This window comes from Falco biarmicus, chromosome 8 (assembly GCF_023638135.1).
Source record: "Falco biarmicus isolate bFalBia1 chromosome 8, bFalBia1.pri, whole genome shotgun sequence".
NCBI classification, from domain to species: domain Eukaryota; kingdom Metazoa; phylum Chordata; class Aves; order Falconiformes; family Falconidae; genus Falco; species Falco biarmicus.
Window position 1 is genome coordinate 60,150,007 of NC_079295.1, and position 20,331 is coordinate 60,170,337.

The window sequence follows — 20,331 nt, forward strand, 5'->3', positions numbered from 1 at the left end:
CCCAGAGGTGGCCCCGGAGGAACAGGGCTGCTGCTGTTAACCATAACTCCACTTGAATTGTGAATTATTTTCATCTTTCAAACACTGCATATATGTTGGCTAATAGTGACTCTTCTGATAACTATTTATGTCTTTGTTTGCTGCTCAGAGTCACATTCTTCCCCTGGAATTGGCTGTACCCAACTTCCTGTTGATGTGTCAAGTTTCAAGGCAGGCAGGTATTTTGCTGACGCTGAATAGCAATTACATCTTTGCAAAAAAGTCATGTGATCTTTCTTCTAACGCTGGAGGAATATGCACGCAGCAGAACTTCTTGCCAGTGTGAACACAGGATGATTTTAATTTGCTAACAGACCTCTAAAGGGAAAACTTCCATCAGAATGCTGCTTGACTGCAATAAACACACGATCAAGAAAATGTTGGGTGAACCAGGCTTTATTTATCACTGAAAATTAGATAGCAAGAATTCAGGGTACAGCCCACTTCAAAGCCATGAAGTCACGTGGACCTTGATGCATAAACAACAGACAACCCATTTCCGTCATTATTCAAATGCGGTAATGGGGACTAAAAAGACCAATCAGACTAATAAAATTATGTGTAGTAAACGTACCCCAGTGTATGATTATTAATATACATTATAAGGAGAGAAAAAATATAATTACCATACTGCTGGAAATGCAAAGGCTTCAAGAGGGATTAGCAGAGGGATTTGCTTGACGCTAACTGCTGGGTCAGTAACAAAGCTGTGAATAGATGCCGCACCTCCACAGTCCTAAGGTCACCGCTTATTTATTCAATCGCGCTGGCTCCCTTACAGCTATTTTAATCTAAAGTTCTTCCAGCTAATGGTTCTTTGTACCGGCGCGCTGCGGAGGGGCTGGGCCGGGCCAGGCGCGGGGAGCAGCGGGCAGGCAGGAGTGCGGCCCTGCCCGGGGCCCTGCCAGGGAGCCGGGGATCCGGCGAGTGCCCCTACCCGCCCCCGAGCGCGGTGCGGCGGAGCAGGGCTGGCGGCTGGCGGCCGCTGCCAGCAGCCCCGCGGAGCGCGTGCGGAGCGCGGCGCCGGGGCAGGCCCTTCCCGCCGCCATCCCGCCGCGGCGCCTCGCTCCTTGACCCGCCGCCTCGGGGCCGCCAGCGCAGCGTGACCCGCGCCCCCCCCGGTGCGGCCTGCGGCGCCGCACAAAGCCTGCGGCCCGCTCCCCGGGGCAGGCCCGGCCAGGCCGCCCGGCGGGAGGGGGCCCACGCCCTGCCGTGTCCTGCCGCGTCCGTCCCGTCCCCCCCCCGCGGCCGCGGGAGGCGGAGCCCGGCGCACCTGACGGCGGCGGGCGCTGCTGCAGTGCGCGGAGCCGCCGATCCCCGCTGGCCGCCGGAGCTCCGCGGCCGCAGCCCGCCGTGAGCGAGGGTGCGGAGGGGGGGCGAGCGGGGACGGGGCGCCACCGGCGCGGCGGGGAGGAGGTGGGGGGGGGAGGGGGGTGGGGGGGGGAGGAGGGACAAAGCCGCCGCCATGTTTGGGGCTGGTGTAGAAAAACAGGCGAAGGCGGGGGGGGGGGTGTGAGGCCGGGCCGGGCCGGGGGGGGGGGGTGAGGCCGGGCCGGGGGCGGGCAGGCCGGGCCGGGCCCCGGGGCGGGGGCGGTGAGCGCCCCCCGGTGCGGCCGCGGCGGGACCCCCCACGGCGGCCGCGCTCCTGCCCCCCCCCCCGCGGCGGCCGGACGTGACTGGCTGGTTCAAGTTGTCGCGCTGCCATTGGCTGGCGGCCGGGGCAGGAGCAGGGGCGGGCGCGCCGTGACGTCAGGGCGCTGCGCAGCGCGGCCGGCGGGTATTTATAGGGGGCGGAGGGCGCTGCGCAGAAGGAGCAGTAGGCGAGGTGGGCCCGGGCAGGCCGGCAGCTTCATCGGGCCTCATCCTCTGCGGGAGTGGGGAAAAAGCGACCGAAAAGCCGCGATCCGCCTTGTCTGGAGCGCCCCTGCGGCGGCCGCTGAGCTTTTGTTTCCGTTCGCGCAGCGCCCGAGCGCCCCCACCCAGCTTTGTGCTCTCCCGGCCCCCGTGGGGAAGGCGCGGCCAAGATGGATCCTTGTCACACCGAGGAGACCGAGGGCGAGATCCCCGGCTTGGGTAAGGCCCGGCGGCGAGCGGGGGGGGCCCGTGGGGGAGGCGGGTGTCTTGAGGGGGAAGCGGGTGGGGGTGGGGCGGCCGGGCCGCAGCGGGTGGGGGAGGGGCGACTAGGCCCGCCCGATCCGGGTCCCGGCGCCGCCGGGCCCCCGCCTCGGCGCCCTGCTGGCGGGGGTGGCCAGTGGGGGGGGGGGGGGGGGGGCACCGCGCTGCCGGGGCCCCGGGCAGGGTGGCCCTGACGGCGGGGGGCCCGGCTCGGCCGCGTGCGCTGCTCCCCTCCCCCCCCCGCCGCGTGCGTCGTGGCGGCCTCGGGGCGGGCGGGGATCGGGGGAGGGGGGGGTGGCCGGGGCCGCGCCGCCCCCTCCCTGCCGGTACCGCGCTGCTGGGGGGGAGTCAACAAAGGTGCGCGTAAACTGCAGTTTGTTCCAGGTGTAACCCTTGCGGCTGCGGTAACGTCCGCCCTTACGTAGCGCAAAGCCCGTGCAAACAGCCGTAATAAAGCAGAAGTTGAAAGTAAAGGTCTCCGGACGCCATAACAGCCTCGTCTTAAAATGGTGAACGATGCCAGTTATTGCAAAACAGCCCTGCCCAGCGCCTGCTATCTGCTGGGCTGCCGGCCGCGGGCAGCCGGCTCGCTCCTCCGTTGTTAATATTAATAGTTAGTCACTATTAGCTTAAAAACCTTTATTAAACGGCAGAGAATATACACAGTACGTTTCGGAACACGCCACATTTTTAACTATACAGAAAATTCTATCAAACACACGGAGGTCAGGCAGGCAAAAAAACCCCAAACAAACTCAAAACATTTTGCGCTTCAATCCTGCCTTAAAATAAGCTATACAGGTAATGCATTCAGCTAAACTGTCTTAGGAACACATGGATTTTTTTAAGCTTAACTCTTGAACTTCAGGAAGTTGTCATGGAAATTAATTTTCATCTTCTTAGGAACTCAGGAAAGACTTGACCTGTAAAAACAAAACGCGTATATTTCATGCATGAAAACAAAAGCTAAATCCATTAGGCTTTTCCTTTTTTTTGGGGGGGGGAAACAAATGGTTTGTTACAGGCTCCAATGCTCTTCTGCCTCGTCATACAATTCATGACCTGAAATGCTTTGCGGTATAGCAGATGGCTGTGAACCCATGATTTCTAACTTTGTACTAGGGGTAGAATTTAGATAACTTAATTACTCAAAAATAGAAAGCACTTACGAAAGGTAGCTTCTGGAATGCTTTACAGAATGTTGCTTTGTCAAAGAAAAGCAAGTTTCCCTCCATTACTTGACTGAAAAACAGGCCAGAGATTTGGTAGCACTTCCAGCATGGTGCTGTACCCGCTATTGTGAGCTGAAAGCTGAGCTTTTCGTATGCTGGGTGGTGAAGGGAGTTTGGTGGAGATAGAGCTGATGGCCTTTCAGTGGGGCAAGTTAATGAGAGAGCATGGATGAGCATAGTCTTGGTTCATAACTCTCAAGCTGTTAATAGCTGGTTTCCACGAGGCTGTAACAACAACACCTCCGCAACGGAACGTCGTGCTGCCCTCCAGTTTATATAGAGCTGTTTAATTGGGAGAACTAAGCTTGAAGAGTCATTCTTCAGTAAAGCCATCTCAAACTCATGACCCAGAACGAGATGGAGAAAATGGTTTATATGGTTTGATAGGAGGGCACTTCCATCTTACAAGAGCAGTCTTGTTGGGGCAGTGGGGGAAAAGAAGGTTAAAGTGTCCCAGCAAGTGGAATAAGTTACGTTAAAGCTCTGTTTGGCAGGTTAGACATGCATCCCTTGTGCCTTTTAAGTACTGGCAGGGGTTTTTGTTGCTTCCCCCCCCCCCCCCGTGGACTGGGCACACAGCACATTGCTCTACCAGGAAAACTTCTTCAGGCATTTACTTCCAGAGTAAGTCTTGCCTTAAGCTGGAATTGGCAAACATCATTTTGACTCAAGTGACCTGTTATCACCTTCTTTCCTCAAATGGCTGTTGACTTTCCCTCCCAACTCTAAAGTGTCACTTAATGCATTTAGAACTGTGTACAAGCTTTAGTCACCCTCTACATTTGTCAGATGTGTTGTGCTTTGTCCAGGAAGAGCCTAGAATGCAAGGGAGCATAAATAGCTAACCTGACTGCAGGAGTTTAAGGACATCACGGCTGACATAAATTGGACAGTATCATTCTGTGAACTACTTAATGAACTGTATGGCAGCACAGAATTGGCAGAGTAGTCTCACTACTCCAGTTGCTGTGTACTTGCACCCCCCACAATTCCTCCTCTTTCTTTAAAAACGCCCAATTTTCCCTTGCATTATGAGGCTAAGGGGGTGGGGTTAAGTTACTTTTTTCTAAGGAAAACAAAAAGCATTTTCTGCAGCCATGTAACTTACTAAGCCTATGAAGGAGGCTGATTCTACCTGACCCCAAACAAGCACTTCATGAATTTTAAGAATGTAAATTGATAACTTACTGCTGTTACTGCAGAAGAGCAGATATGAGGAAATACTTAATACTTACCTGGTCAATCAAATACTCCTGTTTAATCTTATCATTCTTAAAATCTTCATCAACATCCAAAACTAGGATGGGAATTTCTTTAAGGTTCTCAAAATCAACTCTGTTAAATGGAAGAGCATAATGCTAGTAAAAACAATGTAAGCCACTGTATGAAAACAGTCCAGCTCTTCAGTTGCTTTCCAAGTCACTCTAAGAGTGCAGCCTTACTCAGATTGCCACATGCACCCGAGATGCTAATGGTGATGCCCCTGACTTAAGTGTAAAACCCAAGTCTGTCCTTAATTGCTCTTGTATAACACAGTCAACATTGTATCACCATAACTTACGTATTTTACAAATTTGGCCTTTTAATATGTATTTTTATTGTACAAGTAGGAGGGGGGGGAAGATAGTTTAGGCTTATTCTTAATTCTTTTTAGTATGGAATCAGTTGTCAGGAATGTGACTTTGATGAAAAGGGAGTATTTTTATTTTAAATATCACTTGCTGGGTGGCTCTCCCACCCCCTCGTAGTTAACTGCTAATCCACTTACTAAGATGCAGTTTTAAAGCTTCCTTTCATGGGGATGACCTCTTTAACAGGTTATAAGACTGCCATTTAAAATGGCTCCTAGATAAGCAAGGCCGCCGTTTTGGCTACAGATTAGGAGCAGATGGGAGCAGTACTTGTGAAATTTGATGTATTGTTCTCTTAAAGCAGTAGTTAAGCCTCCCTTCCTGTGTGTGAAAGCATTTCTACAGTGTTGAAAGTGTGCTGAACAACACTTTAACTTGTTTGCAAACTTAAGTGTGTTTCTATGAAAAATACAGGAAATGCTTGCTCACAAGTTTGGAATGAGTACACAGTGTAAACACTCCGAAAATGCCACAATCTGCAGTGCCTTTTTGTCTCCCTGAAGTGTTTGGGCCATCCTATGTGAAACTTGAGAAAGATGTGACTGATAATGTACTTTTTCCTGGAATTGTTATGCTTCCCATTCGGCAGAGTGTTTCAGGCTCCTCTAGGGGAAAATTCAAAGTCTTGCTTTTCTACCTAGAGATTCCTTAGGTGGGAGTAAGCTAGTAACCGTCAGTAAGAAAGTTGGGGGGAAGGTACGCAAAGCTTACTTAGTTGCTAACTGGGTTTCTTGTATGTTAGCAGTGCCTGCCAAAAGCCTTTCTGAATTATTGTTTATTTTTCAACTAGGATTAATATTTAAACCTTGTTGAAATACAGTCATACCAGTGTAAAGGTAGTTGGGACCTTGCCCTTCCTTGCATTGGCACTGGAAGCTGCTTGGCAGGTAACTTGTGTGATCCGCCACTGAACACCACTTCAGCTGTGTCCTATTGTCCTGTGTACTTCCCAGTTAACAACATTGATGTCCTTTCTAGAGTTGGGAGCTACATAGCTTTCTAGTTGAGGCCAATGCTTAACAAAGGCTTTAAATTTGAAATTCCATCTCTTGGCAATTTTTACTTCCCTGCCAAGAGATGACCTTCCCTCTACATAGAATCTAATAGCCTCTGTGCCAAGGAACCTGGAGTGGTGGGTCTAAGGAGAAGTCCTTCCACAACTGTGCCTCAGTGATGCTAGACTTAAACCTTATATTTATCCCTAATGAACTTTAACATAAGGTAGGAAAGAGGCTTGCCTCCTGTAAGGTGAAACTCATCTACAGAAAATGGGTTCATACCTCATAGTCCTTTCATAAAGCCAGGCTTCATGTTTATTGTGGAGGTTTTCCAAATACTCAAGTTCAATTCCTTGTTCCTCTTCTCTTCCCCTCATCTGTAGCCTTTCCTTGCATTTCTGAGGTGGGGGTGGAAAAAAGGCACACACAAGTCTGGACATTAATCACAAGGCTAAATCAGCTAAACAGATCAAGTGGCCCTTAAATTGGAAGGACTAATGCTAGACATCAGCGAGCATTAATTTTAAATGCTTGGCTGAACATAAATAAGTTATTCTAGACTTAACTCATTTAAAAAAAACTTGAGCCACTTTTAGCTAAAATTGAAATATTATCTTTAGTTTGGGAAGTCAAACCTGATTCAGAAGTCTTTTCAGTCTTGCATCCTTCCTGAGAGTGGTGGATGCCAGCAACTAGTGTTTGCTGACATCAAAATAGTAGCTCAGAAGGGAGGGTTTTTAATTCGGTCTCTGAAACCTGAATTTGACAGGCTTCCCATTACGCTTGGGGTGGGGGGAGCTAAATCCGTGTTAAGTCATGAAAGTATTGTAATTAAGTTCTTGTACCCTCTTAAACTCCTGGAAACTGAAATTGGGGCTGAAACATTTTCATCTTTAGTGAACGTACCTGAGGTGTGGTTCTTAGGTAGATCATGCCATCCAGTTCTAGGTCTGATTCAAACTGATTCAAAAGCCACATGTGCCAGTCCTGATAAATTGTCCACTCAGTTTCATTAATGTTTCCAGACTCAAACAGGTTAGAAGCAAATACGTATCTGCAATGAAAGACATCAGTCATGCCAGGAATGACCAAAGTGAACTACTAAAACATTTCTCTTGAGTCAGAATTGTGATACTGGAAAAAATGGCTGCCTGCTCTTACTTTCTTAATACCACCCTGCTCTCTCACCTGCTGAACCAAACCTGCTCCTTGCAGATACTAGTTTAGTATCAAGTGTTTCCCCAGCTGTGTGTCTTTGAGCATAAAGACCTGGTGTTGTTAAATCTGAAGTCTTGTTGTGTTGAGAGTTAATTACCTGTCACTGTACACAGATCTTTCAAAAAATTGCACTGGATGTTCTGCTTCATGTAGCTTGGCTGAGATGGGTTTTAATTGCGCTCTTACTCTGCTCAAGCAAGCGTAAGTCTGAAATGTGTAAGCCCATCTTGTGGGTTTATCATACAGCATTTTAAGTAGATTTCCTCCGTTCTTCTGAGATGTTGAAAGCTCCTAGGGGAGAAGAGAGAAAGTTAATACTAGCATATTTGCAGGATTTTATTCCTTAATCTAGAGTTCTGGTATATTGAAGTAAGAATTCATGGGCTTTTTTTTTTTTTGAAAATGCTTAGGGATAGGAATAAACATTTGCTTCTCAGCTGATAGTAGTCTTGAATAGAGCATTCACAGAGTTTCAGACTTCAACGTGATTTTTGTAGAGTAGGGGGGTTATTGGGAGGCCGCATTCAATAGCGCCTTCCTGAGTAGCCTTCACCATTGCTGAGCGCCTGCCCAACTGGTACCATAGTGGGGACGGCTCTGGGATGCTCCAGGCTAAGTATAGCTGAGTTTTGGCACAGCTCCCTGGTGGGTCACAGCAGTTTCTCCGGTGACCCATCTCTCCCTCCAAGCTTCCCAAATCCAGCACGCCTACCTCGTACTCGTTGTCGGCTGTTTGGACGTTGCACCACTTGGCGATGGGTTCAGGGATGACCTCCCACTCGTCACTGTGTTTCTCCAGCAGCCTGACAAACGTTGACTTCCCCGCAGCTGCGGAAGATGCGAGAAGCTGGCGGGGGGTGCAGGCGAGACGGGCTCACCCGCAGGGCGGCACCGCCGGGCTCTGTGGCGGCGCTGCGCGCACCGCACCCGGGCGCGCTTCGGGGCGCTCGGAGCTGGGCCAGGGCCGGCCGGGGCCGCCTGCCCCGTGTTGCGGCACCTTCCGCGAAAGCGGCTGTAATCTGCGGCGCCAGAGGGCCGCGCCCGGCCCGGGCGGGCGATAAGGGCCGCGCCGCCGGCTTGCCTGCGCCTCCATTTTAGGAGCGGGCGGCCGGGCGCGCCGGGGCAGAGCGGCCGCGCATGCGCAGGGCGGGCGGGTTGGCGCCGGCGGGCCCGAGCGCGGGGCGCGGCCCCGAGACTCGAGCGCCGAGCGCGCGCGCGCACATCCCGCGGCAGGCGAAGGGGTGGTCGGCGGAGCCCGCCCGGAGAGCACGGCTGTCCCCTCCGAGCCCACCCGGGCGGCGGTTAGCCACGGGCGGGGGCCCCGCGGCCTGTAACGCGGGCGGGGGCGGCGGGGCTCCCCTCCCCCTCCATGGCGCCTATTTCTGGGTTTCGGCCCGGCGGCCCCGCCGCTCCCTCGCCGAGGTGCCCCCGCTATCCTGCGGGGCTGGGCGGGCCGTCCCGCACCCGGAGCGCCCTCCGTGCCCGCTCTCCCGGGACCCCGGCCTCCTCCCTCCTTCCCCCGCTGCCGCGCTCACCGATGTTCCCTTCGATAGAAATCTTCTTGAGGCGCTTCTGGAAGCTGAAGTCGAGGGAGCCGGTGGGGCTGCGGCAGTGCCGCTTGGCCGGGGTGGACATGGCGGCGCCTGAGCGGGAGCACGGAGCTCCGGCTGCTCCCGCTCACTTTAAACCTCCCGCCAGCCGGGGGGCGGGATGGCCGCTCCCACTGCCCGGAGGAGGCGGGGGCGCCGCTCCTCCCCGCCGCGGGGGGCTGCGGGCCGCTCGGCCCGGCTCGGCTCCTGCCTGCAGAGGCTTTCAAAATGGGCCCTTGGCGAGTGAAATCGTGCGGAGCTGCTTTGTTGAGGAAGTTACCGTCAGACGGTTCCATTTACTGATTTCATTTGCATTGACGTAAACTGGTTCTCCGTATTGCTTGATAACGGGCATAAACTTGAGAGTATCCATTTTTCCCAAAAACCTGTGGCTTTGGGGGAAGATGGTTGTTACAGTGGCGCAGATTGGTACCTGTTACACAAAGCATTTTGCGTAGTTATACAAGAGTTGAGGCCACGTAGTTTTGCAGTCAGCGAAATGGCTCAGCCTAGGGCTGTCGTTTAGGCTTGGTATTTGGAAAGAAAACGCGCATGGCTGACGGGTTCGCTACCGCTCTGAGCAGCGCTGTTTCCCGGCTCCCGAGTTCCCGGGCCAGCGTTGGCACGCCTGGGGCTTTACAGTCAGCTCGACTCCTGCTGTGGGTTCTCTGCCACCTGCGTGGGCAAGTTGAGACATGAACTGCTTGTCCTTCTCGGGGATAAAGAAGGGGATGGAGGATTCTTAGATGATAGTTCAGTGCTTTACGGGTGCAACTCTCTGAGGTCTTGCTACTGTAGTTACTCCTGTAACCTCCTGTTGCCTCTAAAATAATGAGATGCAGGGTGAAATCTAGTTAGGTCTGGTGTGTTTGGAGGAGATGGGAGGGAGTTATATTTTCCTTTCTTTTATGATAATTGTGACCCGTGTCTCTTCTTTCCCCATCTCCTACAAACACACCAGGCTTCAGTGACCGAAGCGAGCAGATTGTTTCACGTGGGGTAGCGTCAGCATTTGAAGCTGGTAAGTGCTAGTTCCCACACACCTCTCTGTGCAGCCAGACTCCTCGCTCTCCGTGCAACGCGTGGCGTGCTGGTGCGGGGGGGGCAAGCGTCGGTGGCGGGCACCGGCCCCCCCGCGGGCACCGGCGGGAGGAGGGGAGGGGGGAGCCGCGTGCGGCCTCCGGGGCATGCGCAGTGCGGCGCTGAGAGGCGCATGCGCGCAGGCCCGTCCCGCGCCGTGCGCGGGAGCCGGCGCCGCGGCTTTGTTCGGAGGGGTAGGCAGGCGACGCATGCGCAGCAGCGGGCGGGGGGGCGGCAGGACGCAGAGTAGGCAGGACGCATGCGCACCCCGGCGGGAGCGGCGCGGGCGGGGCGGCGGAGCGCTGCGGGGCATGCGCAGGTGGGCCTCGCGGGGGCGCGGCGGGAGCCCGCCGGGGTGGCCGCGCATGCGCCGCGCCCCGCTCTCGGCCACGCCGCAGCCCCTCTCGGCAGCCGGCGGGCAGGCGGGCTCCTCGGCGGCCGCTCTCCTGCTGGCCGCGGGCGCTGTGCGCGGCGGCGGGGAACTGCGCGGCGGCGGGCCCTGCAGGGCGGTGGCTGGGGCCGGGGTTCTTTGTGCGGCGGAAGGCCCGGCCCAGCGGAAGCGGGAGTACCCGCCGCCATTTCCTAGCGCGCTCTCGCCACAGGCTCGCCCGCTCGCTGCCGCCTGACTGGGACTAGGCGCTCTCCGGACAGCGGATCAGGCTCGGAGCCCTAGAACCACCGCGGAGCCCCACCATGTGTGCGTGCGGGGACGGGGGCTGGGCGCGGGCCGGGGGCGGGCAGGCGTGCGCCGGGCGGGAGCGGCTCCGTGTGTGTGAGGCGGGCCGCGGTCCGAGGTAGAGGAGGCTCGGGGGCGGGTGGGCGCAGGCCAGGGGGGCCGCCGGGCGCTCTGAGGGGGTGCGGGTGGCGGCCGTGCTGGGTGGCGTCTCAAAGGGCCTCTTCTGGTCTTGTCCAGCAACCACAGAAGCCGAGACGGAGCCGAGCCTCACCCCCAACGTGATGCTCAACACAGAGAGCAGCGAGGGATATGTGGTGAAGGTCAGGGGGCTGCCTTGGTCCTGCTCCACAGAGGAGGTGCAGAGGTTCTTTTCAGGTAAGCAGAATGGGGAGGGGGGGTAGGAGCCTGGGAGAGGGGGCCGGGCTGTGTTAGGTCTGGGTTCCTCCTGGGCACGCTCTGGCAGTGGGAGTGTTGCAGTGAGTGGTTCCAGAAAGCATCTGGGGTGCTTCAGTAGCTAGTGACGTTTCTAGTGCAACAAGTGCCTCAATTGGGACCTGGTATGGAAAGCTATGCTGTCGCTAGCAGGAGCTAGGCAGAAAGGAGCTTGATCTGCAGGTTGCTGGTATAGCCACAACTGCTATGGCTTCTTGAGGAGCCAGAAAAGAAAAGCTTCTGTTACAAAGAAACTTCACAATTCTTACTTCAGGTTGAAATAAATTTAGTCCTTGGGGTTGTCCTAATAGGCTCCTTCTGTTAAATGTTTATAGTGTGTTGCGTACTTCCCCCAACATTATTAGCATCCTGCAGTAATAAATGGTGATAGTTAAAATCTCCAGGCACTGAAGAAAGAATGTTAAAACTGCCTCAGGAGTTTGGGGTACTGAGCTTGGCTGGGATTTAGTTAGTTAAGCTTAGACTGGTTGTTACTACTACTTACTTAGCTTCATGCTGATGAGGAAGTCTGGAATTGGTTACAGTCAAAAGCAGATTGCGTGTTCAACTCGAGGCAGCAAAGCTTTGAAAGTAGATAGCTAATTTGCATTTATCTTTAATGTTTTTCTAACCTTCAGACTCCACAGGAAGGGTAAGTTATTTAGTCCCTTAGTTTATTGGTCACTAGAAAAGTTAAACACAAGAATACTGCTGGTTTTGTCTTCTTGGTATAGCTTTGATAGTTGTTGTTAGTTGTCTCCTTTTAAAGGCACAGTGTTCCTGTAATAATGAAACTAATCCTGGCATTCCTGTTTCATTTTCAGATTGCAAAATTCTAAACGGGGCTTTGGGTATCCGTTTCATCTACACCAGAGAGGGAAGACCAAGTGGAGAAGCATTTGCTGAACTCGAATCTGAGGAGGATGTGAAATTGGCACTGAAAAAAGACAGAGAAACAATGGGACACAGATATGTTGAAGGTTTGACTCAGTTGGTCTAGTAGCTGATTAAATGTGTTTGTGCTTGATGGGTTTTTGGTTAATTGTTTTTCTGTCTCTTTAAAATGCATGTGAAAGGACAAATGGACTTGTTTGTGTATCATAAGTTGGCTAGTTTCAAGGCAAATGACTTTTAAAACTTAGATATTCCAGAATGCATTAATTCTAAGTGCCTTTTACAGTTTTCAAGTCAAACAACGTTGAAATGGATTGGGTTCTGAAGCATACTGGTCCCAACAGCCCTGATACGGCTAATGATGGTTTTGTACGTCTTAGAGGACTCCCATTTGGCTGTAGTAAAGAAGAAATTGTACAGTTTTTTTCAGGTATGTGGGATAAAAGTAGTAGTTATAGCACTATTGGTCTATGCTAAAAAACCCAAACAACCACGGATTGCCCAGTAGTACTTCCAACAGGATACTGATGGATATTAACAGTAAATAAGCGATTCTTCATTAGTTACCTGGGATCAATTCCTGAAGTACTTGTTTGTTAAATGACAGAGAACTTCTAAAAGCTGCTCTAATTTATACTTAGTGGGACATACTGTTCCGAGTGAGGACAGCAGAAAATAAAGTGTCTTGCTTTCTAAATTAAAGCGAACATTTCAGCTGGGAGGATATTTCCACCCGCAGTCTCAGCTGGTTCACGGTGTTCAGTGAAGGATGTTGAACACTCCTTAACTTCTGGGTTCAGTGCAAGAAGCAGGATCTGAGGAAGGGCGTGCGTTGTACCTGCAGTTTCTTAGAAATGTAGAGTTAGTATTGAATAAGATTCCAGAAAAACACAACCTGCTGAGCTCTAGCCAAGTTACAGTTCTTCCCTCGTACACTTCCTAGGGGGGAAAATGCCCCTTGATGTTTAGCTTAAGTTTTTTAGAGATGAAGAGATAATGTCTTGTATTGACTCATTTTCACTTTTTTGCAGCTGTTGTATGTTTTAGGAACTGGAATACTATTATAAATGCCTAAGAATGAAATCTGTTGATTTATCTAAGATTTAACTTGTTAGTATTTTCAAAGTAGTAGATTTCTAAATGTGAGTGTTAAAATTAGCTAGAATGTTTTGCTATAACAAGATATGATTGAGCTTACTGTCTTGGTTTAAAATACAGTAGAAATACTCAGATTTTACAACTTCAGCACTTGTTTTTGGTTTTCTGAATCAGTAATAATTGTGAACAAGAGCAATTCCTAAGCATGTGCATTTTTAAGTTGTTTCTTACGTGGTTAAGTAATTCAAGCTTTAAAAAACTGTTAATGTGCTTAATATACAAAATGTGCCTCTTCTGTTTGGAAACTAATACTTTTGAAGTTACTTCATGATTTTTTCTTAATTAAGCACTCCTAAAGATAAAAAAATTAATGCTGAAACTTGATGTTTGCATAAGACTAATTATTTTACCTGAGTGACTTCTAGTAAAAATAATTGTTATATATAAAGCTGTTTAACTTGCTGTGTTTTAAGTTATCTTAAAAAGTTCGTCTTAAATACTTTCACAGAATTGAAGAGGTTTGTAATAATATATGAACTTCTTAACACACCCTGCATTAGATGCCTTATCTGAGGAGTCGTCCCTGACACTCAGAGTGTTTCTGAGCTCTGCAGGGTGGGTTAAGAATGTAAACTGAATGGTATGTGATCGTGGATCTCTTTGTTGACATGCTTTTTCTTCTAGTGTTCTAGAATCAACATACCATTCACTTACAAGTGTTAAAATTCTGGTGTATTTAAAGCTATAAGAAAAACTCATGACTGGGCTTGTGATGTTAATATTGCCCCCCTACTGGGGTTATTTGTCCTTGGGTTGAAGGGTTGGAAATCGTGCCAAATGGGATAACATTGCCGGTGGACTTCCAGGGGAGGAGTACGGGGGAGGCCTTCGTGCAGTTTGCTTCACAGGAAATAGCTGAAAAGGCTCTAAAGAAACACAAGGAAAGAATAGGGCACAGGTGGGGATGGATGGTTGGTTGGCTATGTCACTTTTCTTATGGTAAACAATTAAATCCATATTCTCTCTTCTGAAAGTGTTAATGTCCAAATAGAAATACTTGGTCTCTAACTTGGTGATAAGTAATGGTATTGCTAATGTGTGCATGGCACAGACTGTTTGAATCTACCAAAACCAAAAGATAAAATTGGGCTAAGCTTAAGTTGTGCTTTGGAAGCTGGGTGATGACGGAGGTGAGCAAAACTGATAGCTTGAAAGCAACAAAGTTGAGAGACTATGGCTTTAACTTCTCAAATAGCACCAATTATGCCTTTAGCTCTAAAGACATGCACAGTACTTTTACTACCATAAGAAAATGTGATACTTTCTAAACTTGTTTTATAAGTTGAAATGTAACAAATTTACTTACTGTATTAATCTTCAACGTAATAAGCATAGCTTTCAAGAAATTGTCACAAAGGGTTTTTATATTCTATTTTACTTGTGACTATTTTTCATTGAAGCATGCACTTTTTTGCCTACGCTGAATCACTGAAGCATAGGCTGGGTTCACTAGCACATGCAGAGCTTTTTGTAGCGTCCTGATGGGTTAAAATCCTGGTGGAGGCTGGAATTTTAACCCTCTGTTTACATTGCCACATGAGCAAAACAGTGCTGAGTTGAGTGGACATCAGTCCCTCCTATTTTTTTTTTTTTTTTTTGACTAACACTTTAAATTGGGGGGAGGAGGGTGGGGAAATCAATATTGCTCCCCCACCCTTAAGGTTGGGATACTAAGAAGTATGAGGAGCATGTAAACCCTTCAGTAATTGTGATTTCTTGAAAATACACTGATTTGAAAGTAATGTAGTGCTTATAATAGTATGTCATTGCCTATACATAACGTAAAGAAACCTGGCTTAAAATACACTGCCAGTTTCAAGGCTATGACTAAATGGCTTGTTTTAATGTGAAGTTGTGAGGTACTTGTGGAAGGAATTAAAGACTGACTTCTCTCTGTGGAAACACTTCTAGGTACATTGAGATCTTCAAGAGTAGTCGAGCGGAAGTGCGCACTCACTACGACCCTCCACGCAAGCTGCTGGCAATGCAGAGACCCGGTCCTTACGACAGACCCGGTCTTACGCGGGGATATAACAGTCTTGGTAGAGGAAGTAGCTTGGAAAGAATGAGGCGTGGAGCCTATGGAGGAGGTAAGTATACGAAGTCCAAGAGGGAGCTGCTCATCTGAGAAGCAGCAACACTTGGACATGGTAGTGTCTTCCCTGCTTTGTAACTCCTGGTTTGTACGTGTCCTTGGCTTTATTGCTTCTGGAAGAAGTGAGGCTTTGTGGTTACTGGTTGTCTGCAGTGTGTTTGTGTATATTTGGATATTTCTGTAGTTGAAATGAACATGTTGTCCGATCTATTCATAGGTTATGGAGGTTATGATGACTACAATGGGTATAATGATGGCTATGGTTTTGGTTCTGATAGATTTGGAAGAGGTAAGATTTCTCTAATAGGAATAGTAACTGAACTTACAATACATCTCAAAAGAAACTAAAATACATCTGAAAGACCTAGAATGGACTCTTTTCTCTGCAGGAATGTCGGACCACAGATACGGCGACGGGGGATCCACCTTCCAGAGCACGACTGGCCACTGCGTCCACATGAGGGGTCTGCCTTACAGAGCTACGGAGAATGACATCTATAACGTGAGTTCCAAATCTGCTTCCTCCTAAGTGCATGGCTTTAAGAGTCTGTGATCATTTTTGGACATGCCAACTGCGGTGCAGTTGACAAGTGTTCCCGTAGAGAAAATGGCTTGCTGTAAAACTGAACTGTTGCATTGGTGCGTTTTAATCTCTGTGACTGTTCCATGTGTAGTTCTTCTCACCTCTGAACCCTGTAAGAGTACACATCGAAATTGGACCAGATGGCAGAGTAACTGGAGAGGCAGATGTTGAATTTGCTACTCATGAGGATGCAGTGGCTGCTATGTCCAAAGACAAAGCAAATATGCGTAAGTATGACTGTTCTGAATACATGGCTTTAGGGAAAATACAGCACTGTGTAGCGTACTACATCTACTGTAACTGGAATGCTGAGGGTTTTATTGCAGCTGTGCTCGCAGTGAGATGGGCTGTTGTGGGTTTGGTGTGAAATGCTCTCATGGCAAAATTTTCTTCTTCCAGAACACAGATATGTAGAACTCTTCCTGAATTCTACAGCAGGAGGAAGTGGTGGTGCCTATGGCAGTCAAATGATGGGAGCAATGGGTATGTGTAAACAGTCTAATGCACTTTTAAACAAGCACTTGATATTTAACGAAGCTGGCTAATTTTATGCAGCTCCTGCTTATTCTATGCCTGGCATAAAAACTGAAATCCAACATTCTGTCTTAATCACACAGTCAAGGAATCGGAAGGGGTAGTCCAAGATTGGAACACTAGCACATTGCCAGGTATATAAACCTTTTGGGAATACATTCAAACAGTTAATAGGTTGAATAAACTGTGGTGCTGAATGTGGTGTGCGTGGTGGGGTGAGTGGCTCCTGGGAGTGTGGTGGAGGTGCGAGAGTGAAGTGGGAGATGCCTGTCCTTTTGTTCTCCTTCCCCCTGCTCCCTTCTGGGTTTTTTTTTTGTTTGTTTTGAGATCAGAACATGGTCTGGTGATGGAGGGTGTATCTGTGGCATGTGACCTGGCCTTGGTGGCAAGGGAATAATCTTGCTTGGAATTTGGAGAAAGAGTTGCTCTAGCAAACTTGAAAACTGCTTGAAAATCTAAAATGTGTTTGCAGCACGTTTCTGAATGTCTGCCACTACTGTGTCTATAAAGCAGATACACTTCTTGATACCTGGCTTGTCTGGCTCTTTGGAGATTAAGGTGGTGGTTGTTTTTTGGGGGGGAGGGGGTGTGTGGGGGGCTTGTTTCTCGAGGGTGGGGGGGGTGGGGGTGTGTGCAGATACACTGCTGTTTTTATAGCATTTTGATGATAAAATGTTTGATGTCTAATGCTGATACTTTTAACTACAGACCAGTTTTGTTGGGAGTACAGTCAAGTTGAGGTGAAGAGCAGTAGTTAGTAAGCTTAAGTAGAGGTCTCCTGTATGGTGAGCCACGGCACTGCTGTGCTGCACAACCAGTCTGGAACAGGAGTGAGTGTGTCAGGACTGGGCACCAGTGAGGGACTCCCATAACGAGTCACGCACTCCTCGTGGGCAGCGGGCCCGTGTGGGGTCACTTACCACCAGCCCAAGTCTCTTGTGGGGTGTACGTTCTAATAACAGCAGGTTGATCCTGCCGCGTGTAGTCCACAGAAACTGCAAAAGTAAAAACGGACAGAAGTGAGTCACAAGAACTTGCTGTACTTCTTCATGTTCTTGTCGCTGTTTGGTGGCAGGGATGCCTTTAGAACCCTGACCGCTTTGTGGAGCTTGCTTCCCTGTACACTTCAGAAAGCTCCCTAGGTGAGCGAGTGAGCCAGTGCCAGGGCGCGGGGCTGTTAGTCACGTGAGGGGTGGGGGTGTTGATAACGAGCGGACGTTGACAGGTGAGCTCTTAACATCTTTATCCTTAACTTAAAAGGAAGCCAATCCAGTTATGGTGGTCCAGCTAACCAGCAGTTGAGCGGGGGTTACGGAGGAGGATATGGTGGTCAAAGCAGCATGAGTGGCTATGGTAAGAGCATTCCTTTACTGGTTTTAGCTGGGCCAAGTGCAGCATGTTTACTGGTGTTGAAGGGTCGTGCTACAGACTGGGCAGCACAGGCCCTGAGCGTTAGAGATGTGGCTGTTGGGGAATTTTAGAACTAACGGAGAGCTGGAAGGGGAATAGACTTTAAAGCAGGCACTTGGAGCTGGGGGTAAATGTGGGAAACTATTCTGAAAGGGGTAGGAAAGGCCGGTCGCCAGGCTTCTGTTAACTCGGATCGCTTTTTTTGCTTAGTATGGAAGCTGGAGAGCAATGCAGTTTAAATGCTGTATGGAAGGGGGGGGGAGGGTATGTGGGAGGCCGGGTGCACTTGGCTTGGCAGAGCGGTGATAGCACTGAATGCAGAAGGGGGGCAGGGCAGAGCTGGCTCTTTCATTGAACAAGCAATAAACTTTCTGGGTATGGAGCTGTAAACTGACACTTTGCAGCACTGGGCACAGTAGACGGTATTTACGAGGTGGCCCAGCAAGGACAGGCGTTGGGGGAAGGATGCTACGAATCGGCCTGAACCAGCTGTGAACCTGCTGTCGGTTTCCCCCCCAGACCCCGGGAGCCAGGGCGCCATGAACAGCAGCTACTACAGCAGCGGGAACCGCGCGTCCATGGGAGTGAACGGCATGGGCGGCATGTCGAACATGTCCAACATGAGTGGTGGCTGGGGAATGTAACCAATCGCTGACTTTTGGTCACATCTTTTTTAAAAAACAAAAAAACAAAAAACTAAGTTTAACAGTTTTGCAATACGAGCTTGTGATTTATGCTTTACTGTAAGTGAATTCAGGATTGTTATTTTAAAACCTTTCAGGTTCAGTATTTTTGAACATACAGAAATGAACATTCATCTAGGATGTAATAACCAAGTTGAGTAAAGACTATAACTGTTAAACAATTTTGAGCGTTTCTCAAGTTAGTTTTGTTGTAGGAGTGTATTTAAGCAGTAAGCGTATTTAGGTTAAAGCTGTTTGAATTACGTTAAATGTTGCTCTTATACCATATTACATCCAACACTGTTTTGAATACATGTTGAAAGAGACATGCTTTTTTGTAAAGAGACAATATAGGAGCTGTGTCTGAAATTAAGTGAACATTTGGCATGTTAGTTCTAGTTTATTTCTTTTAATATCCTGTAAGGCATGTTAAAGCTTTTTTTTTTTAAGTTAATGGGGGAAACATGTTGAGATGCAATATGGCTACTTTAGGATTTTGGTCTTGGTGTTCGTATAAAATTCTGAGGCCTTGATTTAATCTTTCATTGTATTGTGATTTCCTTTTTAGGTGTATTGCGCTAAGTGAAACTTGTTAAATAAATCTTCCTTTTAAAAACTGGAACTCATTTCTTCTTGATCTCCAGTACCGCCTGCAGTAGTGCTGCTGTGCTCCTGTGGCATGGGTGACCCTGTTAGGGTGCATCTGCCATGGGTACTGTGAGTGTGCCCCTCGGGGACTGTCACCTGAAAGCTGCCCCTGGGGGTTGTGGGGGACATGTGGGGAGCAGCAGCACCTGTGGCATGTGTTGGCCAGGGCTGCAGCGTGTTCTGTGTGTCCTTGTAGTGCTGCATCAGCTCAGCACCGCAACAGTGTTTCAATAAATTCAGCTTGTCAAACGTTGTGCTGAAAGATGTGGTTTTATAAGCAGCTCAGTTACAGCTGCTGAGCGCTGGAACTGCCCCTGGAACGATGGGGAATCTGCTTCTGGGCATTTGCCAGGGACAATCTATTTGCCTTTTCTAATTAACTCTTCTATGGTGAAGAAAACCCCACCGTGTTCTGTAGCAGTGGAGCTATAAGGGTTAAAGTCCCATATATAAAGGGTGCAGCGTGTCCCAGTCCACCTGCTGGGTTCCTGCTGGAGCTGCAGGGAGCAGTGATGCTGCAGGCTTTGTCCTGTTCCAGGTGAAGCCTTTGCTGAGAAATGGGCTGTGCAGTCACCAGCTCGTGTGGCTGGGGAGCCCTTTGCTGCTCACCCAGCAGAGCAGGCGCTGCTGCAGGCAGTGCTGCCTTCACCACTGTTACTACCGGTGTAATGCGACTGCTTGTAGCCTGACACACCACAGCGTATCACAAACTGGTGCAGAACAGGCCTGGCCCAGCCTCAAAGCGGCTGCGCCAGGGAGAGGGCAGAGGCCAGTGCTGGCTGCGGGGCAGTCACAGCAGACATCGTGCTGCGCAGCAGCAGTTACTCCTGCAGAGCACTGGCTGCACCTGGCACCTTCCCTGAAAAGCCTGGTGCAACACACGTGTTGGTCAGTTACTCCAGGTGCATTTTGGCATCTCTAGTTTAGCCCTCTGTGCGCACAGCCACCCCTCTTCCAGCATCATCACTGATGGCTGTTAAAAATCAGAACCGGTCTTGCTCTCATTTTTTGCAAAAGGCTTTATTGTGTAACTCCCGCCCTGTGGGCACAGCGACTTCCAGAACAAGTACAAGGTGTAGCTTTTGACTCTGCGGTGAACAGAAGGCACATTCATTGACACTCATCATAAAGCTCTTTCTATAGGTAATTCATAGATTTGACTTTTCTCCGTACTTAGAGCAAATACAAAACTATACACTAAACGCGCCAGTGAAACAAACAGCAGCACCTACCGTGAAGAGGCAGAGGAACTGAAGTTAATGTGTGGCAAGATGGTGATGGCTACATGGATCAAATAAATTTAGAAATGCCATATA

General features: G+C 49.6%; 2 protein-coding genes across 13 annotated transcripts; one reads left to right on the forward strand and one right to left on the reverse strand.

Moving 5' to 3' along the window:
- Positions 1-1,114: 1,114 nt before the first annotated feature.
- On the forward strand, positions 1,115-18,989 carry HNRNPH1 (heterogeneous nuclear ribonucleoprotein H1). Of its 12 annotated transcripts, none has more exons than XM_056349899.1 (15): positions 1,115-1,402; positions 2,002-2,112; positions 9,784-9,843; positions 10,816-10,953; positions 11,835-11,990; positions 12,191-12,334; positions 13,822-13,960; positions 14,974-15,152; positions 15,375-15,446; positions 15,526-15,659; positions 15,832-15,967; positions 16,140-16,223; positions 16,358-16,408; positions 17,535-17,627; positions 18,204-18,989. In XM_056349899.1, exons 2-15 carry the CDS (start codon positions 2,064-2,066, stop codon positions 18,326-18,328), a joined length of 1,560 nt encoding a protein of 519 aa, XP_056205874.1. In that variant the 5' UTR covers positions 1,115-1,402; positions 2,002-2,063; the 3' UTR covers positions 18,329-18,989. The 12 variants fall into 12 exon arrangements, with proteins under 12 accessions (XP_056205874.1, XP_056205862.1, XP_056205869.1 ...); XM_056349887.1 differs by having other exon boundaries at positions 1,246-1,392; XM_056349894.1 differs by lacking the exon at positions 9,784-9,843 and having other exon boundaries at positions 1,248-1,392.
- Positions 2,779-9,268, reverse strand: LOC130154122 (deoxycytidine kinase 2). Its single transcript, XM_056349900.1, has 7 exons — positions 8,769-9,268; positions 7,946-8,061; positions 7,331-7,524; positions 6,922-7,069; positions 6,298-6,413; positions 4,622-4,721; positions 2,779-3,077 (listed from the first exon to the last, which is right to left on the reverse strand). The coding sequence occupies exons 1-7, from the start codon at positions 8,866-8,868 to the stop codon at positions 3,054-3,056; spliced, it is 798 nt and encodes a 265-aa protein (XP_056205875.1). The 5' UTR covers positions 8,869-9,268; the 3' UTR covers positions 2,779-3,053.
- Positions 18,990-20,331: the final 1,342 nt, after the last annotated feature.

Bases quoted from the DNA above. Each gene is read 5' to 3' on its own strand.
- HNRNPH1 (XM_056349899.1), top strand. From the start codon at position 2,064: ATGGATCCTTGTCACACCGAGGAGACCGAGGGCGAGATCCCCGGCTTG. The intron at 15,968-16,139 runs GTAAGTATGACT...TTCTTCTTCCAG, and splicing joins CAAAGACAAAGCAAATATGC to AACACAGATATGTAGAACTC. The intron at 16,409-17,534 runs GTATATAAACCT...TTAACTTAAAAG, and splicing joins GAACACTAGCACATTGCCAG to GAAGCCAATCCAGTTATGGT.
- LOC130154122 (XM_056349900.1), bottom strand. From the start codon at position 8,868: ATGTCCACCCCGGCCAAGCGGCACTGCCGCAGCCCCACCGGCTCCCTC. The intron at 4,722-6,297 runs GTATGAACCCAT...TCCATTTAACAG, and splicing joins CTTTATGAAAGGACTATGAG to AGTTGATTTTGAGAACCTTA. The intron at 3,078-4,621 runs GTAAGTATTAAG...TTGTTTTTACAG, and splicing joins AGGAGTATTTGATTGACCAG to GTCAAGTCTTTCCTGAGTTC.